Genomic DNA, 19,506 nt, shown 5'->3' with positions numbered 1-19,506 from the left:
CGAGGGTTTCCAATAACCAAGGGTATAATAGAGAGCTTTTCAAAGATCTGTTTTTTTTTTTTTCAATTGAAGACCTTTCTTTTATTTTGAGATCACTCCCTTTTTATGTTGTAGGCACTAAAATGACTGTTGTTTTTCAAAACAATTGTAATAATAGATGGGAAACCTATTTTGTTTTGGTTTTCCTATTTAGTAGAATTACATTTTTGGAAATGTTTTCTTCATGGAATCCAAAATATCTGAGAATGGAGCCTCTCTACTCCTGTGAGAAGGGGCTGGTTCTGTGGAGTTGCGAGCCTGTTTAGGATGCACAGCCCTCCTGACTGAGGAAGAATTAGGTTGTCCCTGGGCAGGGGTGATACTAAGTAGTTTGAAACATTGTTCCAGTGTCTTAGTTTTTCTTTAGTATATTCTTTTTCTTCTTCTTTTTTGTAGCTATGCAGGCTTTGAGAAAGGATATGGTTTGGGGGACCTCTAGGTCTCCTTTGGACAACCTGGACTTATTCTATTATTTACGCTAGATGAAAAAATAAACATTCAGAGTGTCTTCTGGTTTATGTTGCTCACACACTTACCTCATTATGAAGCAGAATTGGGGGTGGAGGTGGGGAGCAGACAAAGAAGATCATCGACTTGGAAAGATGGTCGTGGCGTCTGAAAACAGGTCCTTTGTTTAGCTTCTGCCTCAAGTCATGTTATATGGGTATATGATATATGTATAATGCACAAATACAATTAAAGGGGAGGCAGAGGGATAAAGGTGGTAACTGCTTGTCTTTCCCCTACAGCTACTGCATATAAAAAGCAACAAATATTTGACTGTCAACAAGAGATTACCAGCTTTACTGGAGAAGAACGCCATGCGTGTGTCCTTGGATGCTGCAGGAAATGAAGGGTCTTGGTTTTATATTCATCCCTTCTGGAAGCTGAGAAGTGAGGGTGACAATGTATGTAAATGTAAAATTAAGGGGGAAACAGTGAGTTCATAGATGAAGCAGTTCTTAATAAGGGACAAAGGGACAAATTCTAAAAGATACAAAGAAAGGATAATTTTCAACCAACATATTTTCGTATTAGTGTCTTACTAGGCTAAATGCATGTATTTATAGTACAGACTGTGTTCAGAAGTCATAAAGTCAGAATTCAAATTAATTTAAAATCACCTTCTAGTTAGAGTTTGCATGAAAGAATGTAAGCAACCTTTATGTTACTGGGTGGTTTTCAGAGTATATTCTCTTGCCTGTTTGTAGGAGGGAGCATGGTTGCAGTAAAAAAAAAAGCTGTGTTTAAGATACAGAGTCTGCCCTTTGAACCAATAGAGTAACAACACAATGAGTCACAGCAATAATATACTGGCTCCATGGCAGCTTCTTACAGTTGTGTTATAGTAGATGTGGGATATATGAGGAGCTGTAGGTTTAGCACCTACTTATTGATGACAGCTATGTTTATAATTAGTTGTGGACTATGTACATATTGTTACATAAATTATAGTAATTGTCAAAATATTTTCTGCTCTTTTATAGAGAAAAATTACATGAAATGACTCATTAGGATCAATAGTTTGATTTTTTGTGTACATGTAATATATAAAATATTGGGTGAGAGTTTCTCACACTTGGGAGATGCTTAATAAATGCTGATTGACAGTGAACACCAAATAACTTTCATAAATAGAATGCCCTACCCATGTTGGGCCAGGTGGTTTTGAGGAGATTTTCAAAAATTTGACAATATGAATTCAAAGCAATATAAAATATAATTATGCAAAGAGTTTTCTCCATCAATATGTTGTTTACATTTTTAATGTGTTTTGGGTATTTCTAGACTTAGGAATGTCTTCCTTTTATTGTGAATCTACTTTTCTAGCGAATTTTAAAGTATGATTTCAATTCCACAGGATGCAACTTCATGATTTATTTGGGTTAATAAGTTATCTGGTGATATCTTCCTTAGGTAAGGTTTGGGAGAAGCATGGCATGCAGGAATGGAATGCACTTTGAACCTTGTGTTGGATTCCTTAAAAAAATAAGTTGTATTCTTTTTCTTTTGGCATCAAACAGTGTGCTGTGAGCATGATACATTTTAATTTTAGTAGTTAATTACAATCAACTCTCAATTATTCAGGGGCTGATGACAGGTTTGTGAAAGACCCATGTTTTTGATACCATTGCTTGTCCTGCTTGTCCCCCTGTCACCCACTCCCTGCTCCCACCACTGAGTAGTGTCCCTGTCTATAGGTGTTCCATGAAAATTAAACATCAAAACAAACAAAACCTGAGCTCAAACTCTGAAAGAATGTGGTAAAATGATTGGATAAATTGGAGCCTTTAGGTGATGCATGGATTATATTAATTCACTGTTTATTCATTCTCTCTATTCCTTTCCCTGCTTCCAAATCACTTTACAGAGTCAATAGAGAGTTGAATGTAATGAACTATTTCAAATAATTAGTTGTACTAGAAAAACAAAACAAAACCTACCACTCAAAATGCTCCATTTTGGTGAAAATGGACAATGTAATTGTTAAATGCAATATAAAAGTGTCCTTATCTCGATGTGCTCCCTATAGCATGGCTGAAACAACCTTCCACTTTGCTTTTAGCTGAAATAGCTCACTGTTTTTGCTCACCACTGTATAGCTTTTGTGTATGATTAAGGTTGCTGTGAAAACCTAAGCACACCCACAGCCCTGTATTGGTCACATAAATAGTTGTACTGTAACCCTTATTTTCTTTCTTTGGAAGAGGTAGTATTTTTCTAAAATATAACCTTACTGTTTTGTTGAAGGCAATTGCAAATTCTGTCATTTCTATTACTCCTGATTTTTTTTTCTCTAAAAGCCTATTAAGTTAAGAAGAAGAAATTGCAATGTTTAGGGGACTTTAAAATTATAATTTACTATTTAGCAATTAGTTAAGTATTAATTTAGGCTGTGTGTGTCCAGCAAGATATTCTTCGACACAACCAAATGCAAGAATGAAGTGATGATAGTCAGGGGAGAAAGGTGCTCATTTCCTCAAAAATCAGTGGTCCCTACACTTATGTGTACCTTTGTGATACATATTTAAGGATGTGGAAAGGATGGTTTTGACTCATGGATCCAACTTTCACTGTATAGAAAGCCCTTGCTTGCTGTCAAACTGTTAAAAATCCATGGGGGACAACTGTGAACAGAGAACATAAATATTTCATTTTTATTTATTGTCTCCTGATTGAATAGTTAATTTTTCATTTTCAATTTTGATGTAGGAAGACTGGGGTTCTTCACCTTATTGATAGATAGTGAAACTGTGAAAAGGGTAGATATTCTTTAAATGGAGAGAAAATTTCAATTCTTGGGGAAAGAGACTCTTTCCATCTATCAAGTAGATTTTGCTGTTTTAAAAAGTTACATACCTTGAATTTCTAGCAGAGGTGGAACTAGAACTCTGGTGTTTTGATTCCTGTTGTGATATTCTTTTTACCATACCAGGTGCCACTTCAGAAGGAGAGTGACTGCAAATGGCATTATATTGCTCTTTATTTTCAGCAAAATCCCAGCTTGATCTTACATGGCTGTTATATAGAATCCACAGAAGTGCTTTCGGAATTACAATGTTTAAAAAAAGATGTTCATGCTCTACAGGGAATATGATGGCTAATCCTAGGATGTGGCCTAAAATGACTTCACCTTCAAGTTCTGTACTAAATATGCAGTTCCCCAGAAAACTTCTGGCCCCTTCAGTGGATCAGGCCCCAAGTGGCACTCTTCTGCTAATGTTACCATGTTCCATATTTGCCAAGTTTTCTAATTAGGTGTGAATTTCGTGAGAATAGGGACTATTTCTTACATATCTGTGTTCTTCCTGGCACCTCTTACTCTTTTTTTTAATTTCACATCATTGGCATTTTGTTGATTTCATTTGCAAGTGTTATTCAGCTACTCAAGGTAACCATTGTCAACAAGACTGAGGGCCTGGAAGTTAGTGAATTAATGTTAGATTATAATTGTAAGTGCTGTGCTCATAACCCTTGGAAACTGATTCATAGACATTAAGAAACATTTTGGCTGTATGACTGGTGTCTTAAAAATATAGAAGACTTGGGGCTAGGGTATTAGAGTATTTGCCTCACATGGGTAGGACACTGGGTTCAATCCGCAGCACATATGCATAAATAAAATAAAGGTATTGTGTCCATCCATCTACAACTAAAAATTAAAAAATATACATAGAAGACTTTATGGTGGTGTTTTGAAGTAAATATAACATATGAATTGACCCAAAGCTTATAGATGAATATGGTAAAATCATAAGACTCAGAGCAATGTATAATATAGATGTAACCCAAAATATTGAGTTGGCAGGACATAGCTCAAATATATCATAATGTTTAGCAACTTACTGGCTCATATTTACATGGGACAAATGAGAATGAAATAGTAATAAAATCTGTTTTTTTTTTTAAATTGGGTGCCCAGATGTAGCACTGGTAAAATGTGGAATCAAGCACCCAGTAATTTTTAGTGTGGATGAGTACTTGGGCCTCTGTGTGGCTCTATGACCTGAAGCTGCCTTGGTGTCATGGGAAGGAGCTTCAATATCGTGTGTGTGTGTGTGTGTGTGTGTGTGTGTGTGTGTGCGTGCGTGTTTAGGAGAGGAGAGTAGTGGAAATATGCTTAGGCATATTTATTTTTACATATTTTTGTTTCTGATTTAATTTTTAAGAGGTATCATTTCATGATTAAATAGTAGAAAATCATATAAAGACTGTGAAGAGTCACTCTTACCCTTTCTCCCATCTGTCCAATCCCCACTCCCTTAGCCCCCCCAAAAAAGATACCATGCTATGTGCCTTGCTCTTCCCCTTCATATTTGCACTTAATACTATTTCATGATGATTTCTCCTTATCTCTGTATGAAGAGTTTCTATGATGAGTCTTTGAGAGTCACAACTTCTGACTTTTACTATGGACTTGGAAGGTAGGATAATGAATAGAGGCCAATCCAGTAAATAGTTGGAGTTATTTCCACAAAACAAAGTACAGCTTTCCATTGTTTGATTGGTTTGGGGATTCTTTATCATATCTGAATCTCCATATATATTTTGTAACAATAGTACCATGTGTGACTATAGACTCCTCCATATAATCCATATGAGGTTATCTGATGTTGAAAATATGAAATTGATGTTCCTTAAAGTTTTGGTTTAAGATACATGGAGAAGTTCTGAACCCTAATTTGTTTTTCAGTTATCTATTAAACTAATTGGTATAAAATATACCAAAGGAAGCTTTTGGTTTTCATTTGGAGATGATGAGAAAGTCTGTAATTGAGAGTGTAGGTGCCACAGTATTACATCTTTTAAAGAAATTTAGGGGTGTAACTAACTTTAACAACTAAAATTAACTGTTCATTATTTTTATTAAGGAAGGATAACTTTAATTCCCTACAATTTGAGTTACAAATAAAAATATTTGAAGATAAAGTAGACATTGCTATGATAGCATAAATTAAAAAATTAATTACTTCTGGAGAACTTTTCCCACAACCAATTTTAGTTTTGATGTTAAAAGGAGTACCAGGCTTAAGTCATATTAATTTAGGATGTTTAAGATAGAGGGAACCAGATGCCAAGCCCAAACAAAAAAGCATATTTTTGTAAGTCATACCTCAACTTGTATTTCCTGAATCCAGATGATATTAAAATATTTAATAAATTTCTGAGGTTATGGGAAGATCAAATTTGCCAGACTTGTGTCCCTTTACAGAGACAATACAAATATATAACATATTTTGCTTGCACTTGGAGTGATTTTGATATATATGTAGACTGGTTTCATTGTGGCATTTGCTTTTACTCTCTATTTGCTGTGCTTGTGGTGTAAGACCTTGTGGGGAGGAACAATGAGCTGATTATGGACTTCCAGAAAGCTCTATCTGAAATGAGACTGATAATAAATATATTTGTTCTGGTGTTGTGAGTCCAGACTGATAGGTACTATGGGGCATGATTACATGATCATTTATTAGAATACATTTTACTTCAAAGGTAACAAGAATTGAACTAAAATTTGTGTGGAGGATAAAAAGACTAGTTGTCAGGTCAACAATGAGAACTCCTGTGCAGTTATTTTTAACTTCAGATATAGGACTAAAGATCCATGCAGTGTCTCAATTGCAATTTCTTTCTGATTTCTAGATTGTCGTAGGAGATAAAGTTGTTTTGATGCCTGTGAACGCAGGACAGCCACTGCATGCCAGCAACATAGAGCTTCTCGATAACCCAGGCTGTAAGGAGGTGAGTTCCCTAGCTAAGGACAGCGATTGTTGGTTTTCTTAGGTAGGAGAGAGAGAAAAAGTCACGTAGTGTCCTTCATTGTTTTCATGAGCATAATCCTAGTAAGGCCAACTAATATTTCTAACGTACATGTAGATGCTGACCAGCTAATTTTAGATGGTCCTTTGCTGAAATTTTTGTTGAGGTACATATATCAATTGTTCAAAGTTGTCTTTTTTCTTCTTTTACTAGTTGAAGTAATGATTTCTTTATAGAATGGAATCTGTAGTCTTATAACTCAATATTTCTTCATTAATAGGTGAATGCTGTTAATTGTAACACAAGCTGGAAAATCACTTTATTCATGAAATTTAGTTCCTATCGAGAGGATGTGTTAAAAGGAGTAAGTATGTGCTACACTGAACATTTGCTGGAAAAAATGAAGATAGTCTTACTAAAATTCTACCTGCAGAACCTCTGCACTCATAATTTACAATGTGACCACAAATCTTAATACTCTGAATTTTTTATTGAGTTATTCCCCACCAGTATTTTAAATGTATAAATAATCATTCAAAGCCAAGTAGCTGACAGAAGGTCCCTGAGTATTAAAACCAAAAAGAACCTTTTGTTTTTCAGGGATAATGAGAAATTCTATAGTTGAGAGTGTAGATGCCACAATAATATAACTTCTAGAGAAACTTAGCAGTGTAACTATCTTCAGTAACTAAAATTAAACTGTTTATTATTTTTATTAAAAATAATTCAGACAAATACACACTACTGTCATATATATCTAAAAAGAAATAAAAAATAAAAAAAATTAGACAGTTGTTGGAATGCAGTTTTTATTGATCTATTTTTCTAGGGTGATGTTGTTAGACTGTTTCATGCAGAGCAAGAGAAGTTTCTGACTTGTGATGAATATGAGAAGAAACAGCACATTTTCCTTCGTACCACCTTGCGTCAGTCAGCGACTTCTGCTACTAGTTCTAAAGCACTCTGGGAAATAGAGGTGTGTGATTATATAGATTTTTTTTTTACTTTGAATAAATATTTAGATAAAAAGGTAAGCTCCAGTAGGTTGTTTTATCATTATAGGCATCATTTATAATGTATTCATCAAACAATAACTTTTTTGTGAGCCAACTCATACCCCTTCATTGCTGTGATGGATCTGAAAGGATTCTTTGTCTTTCTCCTGTCTTCTTTGAAGTGTCTTTCATTCTCTCTCTTATATACAAGCACACATTTAATAAGGCCATATATTTGATTTTGGTTTTTAAAAGTCCATTGTGAAACACTATCAAGGCTGATTGGCCAGAAAGGGCCATGGAGTGAAGATGGAGCAGGATGATTCACTTTCAGTGAAGATAGATATCAGAACTAGGCTGTCACTGATGAGAACAGCGTTTTTTTCTGGGGATGCCATTTCTATTGGAATCAAGAGACTCATTGTTGAGAATTTTTTCACCCTTTGGAAAGTATTTATTAAATGTGACAGGATGGTAGAGTAATTAGAAATGTAAGATATGGTTTTTTCTTTAAATTATCTTTCTTTACGGTGGAGGAAATAAGATACATAACCACTTGTGAACAAGGCAACAGCTGATAAATTGCATCTTGATTTAATGGACATGTATGCCTATAGCAGTGGTTCTCAACTATTTCAAACCCATCTCCTACCTCCTCCCCCCCCACCTCCTTTTAAAGCCCATATTTTGTAGTGCTTCCCATAGTGCCCTAAAATGAAATATACAAGTTCTCATGATTGAAAACAAATATAACATTCCATTCTAATATAAAGAAGAAACAAAAGGAAAATACTTTATAATAAAATGATATGTATTTCAACATGTAAATGACTACTCTGGAAGATACAATATTTATATCTATCTTTGATAAACCCATTTACATCCTGGATTAGAGAGAAGTGGTAGAAGAGGATCTGAAGTCATTCCATACAAGTTTAGGAAAATGAAAGAGCAAAGGTAATTGTAAGACCTTGATTAATGACTAGTAGGAGAAGTAAAAAAACAGAACAAACTTATTTGCACATGATAAAAGAAATAGAGGGAAATAACCACCAGTAGGGTGTAACAAGGCCTATTACAGAAACTTGAACCAAAATGAGGAAGTATAATGTTTATGCAAATGAGCTGTGCCTTATTAATAAATGTAGCTAACACCCAAAGAATTCTTGATGTTATGACATGGGTTAGAATAGAGATGAAAGGATATGATAAAACACTTCTCCTGTCTTGACATCCCCGACTTGTTGAGGCACACCTTTAGTGTCTGGTATTTAGAAAGACTTTGGTGACTGTAGCTATCACTAGGTGACAGAACTGAGAAGGTGTGGGAAAAAAAAACAAAACAACATCACTAAAGCCAACAGCACAGGAGGCTGCATGAGACTTTTGCCAGAGGCTGCCTCCCTCTTCAGGGTAAGGCTGAATAGTAACAGGCAACCCCCCCAAATAAATAAATAAATAAATAAAACATGAATTTGTACACTGCTGATTTCTTATTGTATTCCAAAAATTTTTAAAAAAACCCATCAAGATAGAAACACTGTGAGATACTATTTAAAAACTTCACTCATGAAGTATAGTGAGTTCCCTGCTTATTTAATATTTGGTTCCAACTCTGTTACAAGAAGTTTTGAAAACTCTGCCATCTCTTTAGTTGCATGACTTTTGCTGAAACTGCACCACAGCCATGAAACCCTCTCCAGCAAAAGTGTAGTTGGAATTTCTGTGACACATTGAGCAGTCAGATGGAGAGGGAGTAAGTTATTTAAGGGCTTTGAGATAATGTCTTTATTACATTTAAGCTCCCTTCTCCATCATGAATTCATTAAATAATTGGACCTTTCAGATAACTTGATGCAAAAGCTTTTTAGAATGGTCATGTGCTGAAGTATTACCAATGTGTATTTGTGGAAGAGGTTTGAATGATGCAGGCTCAGGGTGCTTCTCTATTGTATGCTGTAACAGCTGGGTTTCCTTAGGAAGCCTGGGCCTCATGCTCTGTCAGCATGAGGATCAGGCATTTCATGCAAAGAGGTATTTAATATAGGAATTAGATCTGACAGTATTAGAGGGGCTGGAGGAGGAAAACTGGTATGGGGGACATGGACTTATTGAAGATCTAGCATGACAGAAAGCCACCCTCCTCTGAGCCTGCAGGCCTGTCCTCACATGCTATGCTGTCCCCAAGCACCCACCCTGTAGGAGACTACTGTCACTAAAAGAGGAACCTTTCTGCTGCTATCTTCCTCTGCTTTCCATTCTCATGGAAATGCCCATAACCTCGCCAGGCAAGGTTTCTTTCCCCTGATATAGAGAAGCCTCTGGGCTCTCTGCTAATGCAAGTCTTAGCATTTGGGGTTCCCTTTGCCTGGAATGATCTCGTCAGTCTCTGCATGATTGTCTGGTTCTCTTTCTTCAAGTTTCAGCTCCCATGTCATCTCCGAGTAACCCATGTGGATTGCTATATAGAAATTAGCATTTCCTAGTTACTCCACCATGCACTCTGTCTCCTTCCTTTTCAAATCTTATTTTTTTCTTTGTTTTCTAATTTTTCTTCTCCATTAGCATGAAATATGTAGTCATTTCCATTGCCTGCCCTTATTGTCTTGAAGGGTACCTGGCCTATAATCAGTTTTTACTATTATTTATTGAATAAGAGATGGGGGAGAACCACAGTCTTGGGTTTGGGTTGGGCCAGTTTTTGTTCTGGAAATTGCTTTATGGAATGAGACAGTATTTGCAGATGTAAGGCATATATCTCATGCATGCATAGTGAGTTAACAACCATTAGTCCATCTCTTTTACTCACTTATAAAGAATTTTGTTGGCCTGCTACATCATACTCTCATGAAAACGTGTATTAGATTTTACAGGTCAGTATTAACAGGAGGGCACTCTGCATAAACTATTGGCATTTGTTTGCTGGAACATGAATACCATTTGATATTATTGTAATTACTGTCTTTGTAGGTGGTTCACCATGACCCATGCCGTGGAGGTGCAGGCCAGTGGAACAGCTTGTTTAGATTTAAACATCTTGCAACTGGGAACTATTTAGCTGCAGAGGTAAGATTATGGGATATACTGCAAATAAGTCACTAACTCTGAAATAGAGAAATAGGCAATTGGTTTCTCCAAAAGGGATAGTTGTTATATAGATTTGATTATTGCCTGTAATATTCTGGGTTGGCATATAAATTATTTTTAAAAATGTAGATAATAGTCAAATTCTTAAAATAAAAATGAAAGTAACAATGAAAAAAAACCTTGCAGTTGATCTTATTGTAAGGTCAGCTGAAACAGGGCATCTGACTTGCATATGTATGTGATATGGTCTAACATTTTCTATTTTTAGTTTCAGTCTTTCAGAGTATCTGTATTAGAGGCATGATCAGTTCATTGTTGATGTGTATGTGACCCACAGAATGTCAGGTTTACATTCAGTGGCCACTCTTTCACCAGTAGGTGGTTTTTATTGTTCAAACCTTTGGAGAGGAAAGGGTTTTGTTCTCCATTCACTAAACTGTCCTAAAACTGTCAATAAGAATAGTAAAAACATATGAAGGACTTTTAAAAAAATAATTTTTGGATATTCATTTATTCTAAAATTAGCTTCTGTGTTTCTATGGTGATATTTTGATACAATGTTCTTATTTCTTTTTTAAAATTATTCTTTTTAAAAAAAGTTAATTTGTTTTATATGACAACAGAATGCATTACAATTCATATTACACATATAGAGCACATTTTTTCATATCTCTGGTTGTGCACAAAGAAGAGTCATATCCTTTGTGTCTTCATACATGTACTTAGAGTAATGATGACCATTACATTCCACCTCTTTTCTACTCCTATGCTCCCTTCCTTCCCCTCCCTCCCCTTTTCCCCTTTGCACTATCTAAACTTTTCTTTTTCTTCTAAAAGCATATTGACAATCAGATGTGAAGAGTGGTAGAAATAACATCAAAAAAGATCTTAGAAATAGTTCAAGTTTGGTTATCTAATTTAAAAATAACTTTGAAACTATTCTTATTTTATTTGTTTATTTTTGGTACTGGGAATTGAACTCAGGGGTGCTTAACTCCTGAAACATGTCCCCAGCTCTTTTTAAATTTTTTAATTTTGAGACAGGGTCTTGCTAAGTTGCTGAGTCTGGCTTTGAACTTGTGATCCTCCAGCATCAGCCTCCCAAGCTGCTGAGATTTCAGGTGTTAAACCATTGCTCCTGGCCTTGAAAATATTCTATTTTTTAAATGTGTATAGAAATATTCATTCTGTTCTTTACTCTGTTTCTGTTTTTTAGAATTTCTTTTGAGATTGTAATCCAGAGGTCTAAAAGGCTTTAACCATCACTTATCTGACTTCTGGTTTTGGGTGTGAGGAGATATAAGGAGGGAAGTGGTGTTGTTAGACTGATTAGAAGAGACATGGGGAACAGGGAGGTCTTGTACGTTCTATAAGCGTATGACCCATCTCTACTTGCAGCCAACCCCATTACCCTCACAAACCTGGTCCTCTGTGGTGTTCTTCATAGTAGTCGCCATCTGACTCCGTGTGCACTTTATTTTAGTGACTGTCTGTCAAGGGATCACTTTCTATGCCTGATCTTAGCCAAAGGGCCAACAAGTGATGAGTGTACCAGTGCTTTTTGGAGGCAGGGATCTTGGTTTTCACCATCACTGGATCCCCAGCACCTAGAACAGTGGCTGGCACTTGGCAAGCATTTGATGGATATTTTCTGAGTAAATGAATGAATATGAAAGAGCTATGCAGACTTCTGTAAGATTAGAGGGTAGGAAGAAGGAGACTTCAGGATTTGTATGTAAGAGGCATTTGCAACCATATTTGTGCCAATTAATCTCTCAAAGCTCCACTTTCCTACTCTGGAAAATGAGGATAATTAAATATAATTAAATTAAGAGAACTAAATGAGGTAAAGTGCTTGGCGTAATGTGTGGCGCAAGGTAAGCACCCAGGAAGTGATACCAGCATTATTAATTTTATTATATGATAAATAGGGATCACTCTTACTCTTATAAATATCTGGCACATTATTTACTGCTCAACTAAATGTAACGTGGCTTTGTAATTTCTAGGCTATCTGTACAATAAATATCTCAAAGTAACCCTTTTGAAAAGTAACTCTTTGAAGCAAATATGCACAGTAAAGCAGAAAAACCTAATGCAGTTTCTGTCAAGGTAAGAAATTAGGATTAGAGTCCCTTTGGATTCTGTGTCAGTGATTCTTTTTCCTAGTTCACTTTTCAATTAATACCATTTTACTTCTGACATTCTGTAGGAAACTGACATGATATGCACATTCCTTATTAATTTCTGTGAATAAAACATATCATTTGATAAATTCAAATGGTTAGATTACTAGGGATTAAATTGTTCCTCACCTTCTGTGATGATCCAAGACTTTGATACACAAATGAATTAATTAAAAGATTGAAAAATAGAAAGCAATTGATTCCTTGAAAAGATTTTGTTAGACTATCTTTTCATTCTGTCTCTAGAGAACATAGTTTTAAATGCCAGAAGCTATTTTATCCATTAAAGAGTCTGGTGTATTTGGAGGACCTTTTCTTTGACCTTTAATTCTGTAGATAACATCTTTTTTATGGCAAGGTAGGAGAAGAAGAATTAAGTATTAAATATATATCTAAAAATTGAAAGCTAGAAATCCATTTTCTATAGATTTTATCTAATAGAATGGGTGCTTCTGTGTAATATTTTAACATTGAAATAGAAACCGGAGCTTCAAAACACTGGCTTTCATAAGCTGTAGTTTTCTGTTTCCTGCATCAGTAGTTCAGATAAGAGCCTGGCACACTGATGTCCCAGGGCGCACGTCCTGGAGGGGTGGCAAGTCACAGTCACTTGATAAAAAATTGATTTCTAGTCAGGAAGCAGGTGGTGACCAGCTTATGATAGCCATGGAGAAACCATGATTATCCTTTTGTCATTTTGCTTTTTAAAAATTCCCCAAGTCTCAATTACAAAGATTATTTGGGTCATTGAGGCATTACAGGTAATTCCTCAAAATTTGAGTTACAACCTCCTGACATTATTTGTTTTATTGATCTACACTCTTCTTTTTGGGTGCGGGAAAGATCCATGGCTTTTATTTATCAAATATTTTTGTTTTATCTTTAATGTCTACGTATTACTTTGTATTAGGATGTTGAAAACTAGCGTTGTAAATGACAACTTTTGGAATTCATAAAAACATCAAACATCATCTCTAAGATTCCATAGACCCTTCCATCTGTGTATCTTCAGTGCCTAATAAATGCACAGTCGGGCAGAGTGCTTTACATATAGCGAGGAAGCAAAGGACTGTCTGCTCTCCAGGAACTGGCCTTGGAGTTCAGAGGATAGTATGTAATCAACAGACAGAGCCTGTAGGTAAGGTCATACAGAGCTACTTACCTGTGCTGGTGGAATTGGTCAGTGTAAGATGAGTCCAAAGGGTTCTTGCTTGGGGTGAATTTTTTCCCGTGGTTCTCAAAGAAAGTAATAGACATGGATTGGAAGAGAAAAACCTTGTAGGAGTCATCAAGAAGGCACAGACATGGATGTGAAAGGTTTAAATCATATGTAGACAATATAAAAACTAAGGCTCACTTTAAGGAAAGGGTTGTGAAAGGGATTATTGACAGTTCACTTTCCTTTAAGATAATGAATGAAGAATTTGGATTTGCCATAATTAGTAATAGAAATGAGATTTCAGGCAATTTCTCCTAGCAACCAAGAGGCTGTGACTAAAGGGCTATTTGAAACCATTGAAATAGACCAGTGAAGTCATTAAAAAAATCCAATCTGCCCTTGAAGAGCTCCCGTATAGTGTGGCAAATATGTGATAACAGTAGGAATAGTAGCATGCTCATGGGGAAGCACTGAGGTGCTGCACATCTATGCCAGAGGGTGCCAGGGAGCTGCACGGAAGGCTGAGGAGGCTGAGGAGGAGCTGCTTGCTGGATGAGTGAGGAACATGGGGAGAGACAAAGGGGGATCACGTAGTGAGGGCAGCTTGTACCTGAGTAAGGAGGCATGCATGTCATGCAGTGTGATTTTGTGTGACTGATACATGTGGAAGTTGTGCTAGATGGTGGGAGGGACTGTTCAGATTAGAAATGTAGTTCAGAGCATATCCACTAAATTAAGAAGAGTGGGTTTAACTTTAAAGTAAGAGGAGTTTTATAAAGAACATTGTATTTAAAGAAGACCACTCCAGAGTTGCACTGACCAACATGTTACCTTCTAACCACATATTGGCTACTAGATTAAAATTAATATCATTAAAATTAAATGAAATCTAAAAGTCAGTTTCTTAGTCATACTACCCACATTGTGTGTTGTCCATTGGCTACTCCATCTGGGATAGCACAAGTATGGAACATTTCTGTGGTCAAAGAGAAAGTTCTAGTGTATAGTGCTGGTCAGGAACTTTGTGAAGTAACCAGAAGAGACTGGAGTTAGAAGCAGAGGACCAGAAGGATGATACCTTCCAGGAACTTTGAGGACCTGGGCCAAAGGGATGGCATTGATAATGGTAAGGAGGCGAAGGGTTGAAGATATTTTTAGGAGGCAGAATCAATGGCATGGTAACCACGAAATGGTAGAGTTTAGGAGTAGAAGAATTTCAGATTTGAAGAACTGGAAATGTCACTTCTCAATTTGGAGAAAATGGGAGATAGTGCCAAGTTAATGAAGGAACTAATCCATTCTGCTCTGATTAAATTTGGTTGGGGTTGCTTATAGAATGTCCAGGTGAAAATGTCTAATAGGCACAGGCTTCACAAATGGTTTAGAAATTCGGGGATTGACTAGGGCTAACAAAGTAGATTTCATTCTCATCTCTACAGAGAAGATCATTAGGGAGTGTGAAAGAATGGTGAGATGTTTAAGACAGAACCACAAGGAACATTATCTTTTAAGGGTGGACAAAAGACTGGGAGCCTGCCAAGCCAGAGAAGCAGCTGGAAAACCAAGTGGGTTGAATCACAAATGCCAAGCAAGGGAGGATAGAGTTTCAAAAAGGAGGGAGTGTTACCGAAAAGGTCAGGAGCAAAATCTATTTACAGCACTTGGCAAGACTGCGATCATTTGTGACTTTATTGAGAACATTTTTAGTGGAAGCCAGAAGGCCTGGGTGGAGGAGTGATGAGGAGGCCAGGAGGTACAGGTCAGTGCCGATCAAATGTTCAGAGAGAGAGGGCGAGAGTTAGAGTGCAGATAAGAGTCCCGTTTGATGCTTTTTGCAAATATACTTAAAAATGATGGGTGAGTATTGCACTGTTTTTGCATTGAAGAGAAGTACCTAAAAAGGAGCAGGATATCACAGGGTCTTACTCTCTTTTCCCATGGCTTTTCCACCCGCAGCAGGCATATTTATAATTTATAACCTTACTTTAATGTGCTTTTGGCATTCTTGGTAAATTGGACTATGCGATTCTTGAACTGCCTTTGAGTTTATGGTTAAGTATATTGGCCAGTGGCACAAAGAGAACCTAGAATAGTAGGGGGGAAAAGTCTCCTGTGTACTGTTTACAGTCTATCTCACTTGAAGCAAATATCTAACTTTTCTGGACTTGAGTTCTTTTGTGTATTAAAAAAGGTGACAATATATGTCGTATGGAATTATTCTGGAAGATAGAGTGTATACAGTCCCTTGTACATGAAATTTATTCAATATGTGTTAAGTTTCTTCAGTTTTGTAGAGAGGAAAGAAAGACACTGGAGAACAGTGTTTATTATTATCATCATCATTGTCATGAAGAACTGATACTTCTTTGTCATATAATGTAATGGGAAAAATGTTTAGGGACCAATTTTAGTGATTTCATCTGTTTACCTGGAAAATATCACCTGTTAAGCTTTGACATAGGAAATACTGCCTCATGGAGACATCAAAAATTCTTCCAATCAAATTCTACCCAAAGTTTACACGTCAGACATGATACACAAGCCAGCCAGTTACTTCCATGACATAAAGTAGACACTTTGGGTGAGATTACTCGAAATTAACTGGGTTAAATGTGCTGTGTGTTTATCAAGGAGGGCAGCTTAACAGACTGCTCATGCCTTTTAGTATTATACCACAATGTTGGTTGCTTTTATTTTTCTGAGGTCCTCTGATAAAATTTTCTTGAAAAAATACCAATTGCAGGGCTGGGATTGTGGCTCAGTGTTAGAGCGCTCTCCTAGCATGTTTGAGGCACTGGGTTTTATCCTCAGCACCACATAAAAATAAACAAATAAAATAAAGGTATTGTGTCCAACTGCTACTAAAAAGACATTAAAAAAATACCAATTGCACTGATCTGATCATTACACATTGCATATATGTTTTGATTTAGCACACGATGCCCCACAAATATTTACAGGTACAACTGTGTCAGTGAAAATAAAGTTTTATTTCTAGAGAAGAAATGAAGATTCTTTTGAATAACTTGAAACAGTTTTCTGTTATATGATAACTTAATTTATAGTCTTACAATGTAGTAGAGTTAGAATTCATTGAGGCTTGTAGCATTTTAAAAGGTTTTCATTCTGAATAATTCCACAGTTTTTCTCTATAAACCTGTTGAGATACTTGAGAAATCCCCCATTTATGGAAGAAATGCTTATATCACTTCTTTGACTTCTTCACAGTTAGCAGTTATGTCTTTCTTTATGTGCTTGTTCCCCTGAGCATTGTGTATGTCCCTCCACTGACTGTTTTGTTCCCCATGAAGAAAGGCCCATGCAAGCTCATGACTGGATGTCTTGTGCTAGAACAGTGTCTCACATGTAGTTTACATTGAGTAAATACTAGATGATTGAATAGATGAAGCATAAGGACTATGCTTATTGTAAATCCAGTTATTTCTTTTTTTTAAAGAGAGAGAGAGAGAGAGTGAGAGAGAGAGAGAATTTTTTAATATTTATTTTTTAGTTTTTGGTGGACACAACATCTTTGTTGGTATGTGGTGCTGAGGATCGAACCTGGGCCGCACGCATGCCAGGTGAGCTGCTACCGCTTGAGCCACATCCCCAGCCCGAGTTATTTCAATTTATAGAAAAGGAAATCCAGGCTCAGTGAGATGATTCATTTTGCTCAAAGTAAAAAAAAAAAAAAAATATATATATATATATATATATATATATAAATATATATACACACACACATACACACATATATGTACACACATACATATGTATTATATATGTGCATATGTAACTTATGTATAAAATATATATATATATATATACATATAGTGACAATATTAGGGATGAATACTAATCTTGTACAGTTTCATCTGTATCAGTGGTTCTCAATTTCAGGGTGATTTTTGGCAATATCTGTAGGCATTTTTATTTCATAATTGGAGAGGGGGACTTATATTTATTGCTAGAGAACAGAGAGATAGCTAGACATCCAATAATGTATTAGACAGCCCTCCACAACAAAGAATTATCTTGTCCAAAATGCCAGTAATGTTTAGGTTGAGAAATCTTGATTAACACTATTCTGCAATTACACAATTATTTGCTGAATGTCCCCTAGGTGAAAGTAGTATTTTGAGATTGTGAAGGAAAAAAATAGGTGATTAATCCATGATTTTTGGCCTTGAATAGTTTGCAATCTAGAGGAGAATTCTATTAACTCAGTCACTGTGACATTGAGATCTTTCTTATAATTGCTTCCATCATACATCTGAGACACCTGGTCTTGTGTAATGTTTAAATTATTATATCTATAGGTGCCATCTCACAGTAAGTTTAAAGAATTACAACCTGAAGTCTAAGCACAAATAAGAAAAAGAATTCCATTAACTTATAAACATTGTGCTTACACATAATACTCTGATTTAACCACCTATTAACTGGGTGATAAGTTATTCAGAAAAGTTGTAATAAGGCTATTGTTTGTAGAAATGAAGGGGGCATAATCTAAAAGAAATTAGGCCATTTCATATGCTAGAGATTCTGTAGCAACCCCAACATGTAAATTACAAGCTGTTTTTGGTGAATTAAGAAAAACATCTAGGAATTAGGACAGTAATGTAAGATATGACATTATTTAGGTTTTATTTTGCAGTATACTAAATAAAGTGAATCAAGGTTTAGAAATGGACTCTTGTTCATTGTAAAGATCTCCAATGGTATAGTTTTAGAGAATGAAAACCAGTTTTTGAGAACTATATAGTGCTAAAACTCCCTGGATAAAATGTGAAACAAAGCACTTGGTTATGAAGATATAGTAAAGATATTTTGGCTTCATGAGGGAATAGAGCGCCACGTTTGTAGACTCTAACCCTGTAATGTCAGTTCTAAGAGGAAGGCATGTCGCTAGTTAGATGGCAAAAGGAGGTAGACAAACTCTTACATATTTTTGAGTGTTTCATACACAACACAGCTTTTGGCATTGTTACCTTGGTGGTGCAGTCAAGTTCACAACTTTTTCTTGGGGGGAGAAAATAATTTTATCATACATATGCAATGGTATAATATGGGAGCCTTGGTAAATAGTTCTTCCAGAGTCATAGGAAGAATTACAAATCAAGCATCACAGTTTCTGATCTGCTTTTTACGTTCTCTTACTTTGAAGATTATTAAAGTAGAAGCCTTTGATAATCTTTTTAAAAACAAGATAGATGAAGTAATGCAAAATAATTTTATTTGAGATCTCATATTGCTCTTTTAGTTTATTTGTTTGTAGATAGGCAAAACTTCCACCAGATGGCAGTAAACACTTACTTCCTGACTATTCAATAGTCTGGATTTAATTAATTAAAAACAGTACTCAAGAACTTGTTTATTAGTGTAGGTTTATGAATGTTAGGGCTGTAGCCTTAAATATCCATATATTTAGTTCTTTATTATATCTGTCAACTATAGGATATGAGAAAGGCCCAATTTGTATGTATGTGTGTGTATACAGATAAAATACAGACACATACTAGACCCTAAACACACAGAATATTCCACATTAAAATATAAATTGTAGCTGGCGTACATAAACACCCATTTAAAGTTATTTTTTCCTTCATCTCTTTTCTGGACTTTTATCAATCAGATTTGGCCCTGAAGTTCTAGTCACTGTTTTACTTGAAAATATACACACAACGATTTTATGACATTAATGTTTATAGATTGTGAAGGAAAAGAAAGGTGATTAACCCATGGTTTTTGGCCTTGAATAGTTTGCAATCCAGAGGAG

General features: G+C 35.8%; 1 protein-coding gene across 4 annotated transcripts in view; it reads left to right on the top strand.

Moving 5' to 3' along the window:
- Positions 1-19,506, top strand: part of ITPR2 (inositol 1,4,5-trisphosphate receptor type 2) — a 502,163-nt gene that overhangs the window by 104,734 nt on the left and 377,923 nt on the right. The window contains exons 1-6 of one of the 4 annotated variants that reach the window (XM_081311950.1): positions 863-947; positions 1,901-1,956; positions 6,184-6,282; positions 6,581-6,664; positions 7,130-7,276; positions 10,266-10,361. In XM_081311950.1, coding sequence (XP_081168076.1) covers positions 6,211-6,282; positions 6,581-6,664; positions 7,130-7,276; positions 10,266-10,361 — 399 coding nt within the window. In that variant the 5' untranslated portion in view covers positions 863-947; positions 1,901-1,956; positions 6,184-6,210. Of the gene's footprint in view, positions 1-788; positions 948-1,900; positions 1,957-6,183; positions 6,283-6,580; positions 6,665-7,129; positions 7,277-10,265; positions 10,362-15,428; positions 15,585-19,506 lie in introns of those variants that run through there. The other 3 variants (XM_081311949.1, XM_081311951.1, XM_081311952.1) reach the window with 3 other exon arrangements.

Source organism: Spermophilus citellus (assembly GCF_964194105.1).
Source record: "Spermophilus citellus genome assembly, chromosome: 10".
In the NCBI taxonomy this organism is placed as follows: Eukaryota; Metazoa; Chordata; class Mammalia; order Rodentia; family Sciuridae; genus Spermophilus; species Spermophilus citellus.
The sequence above is the reverse complement of the archived record's forward strand: the minus strand, read 5'-3'. Positions and strand labels throughout refer to the sequence as shown.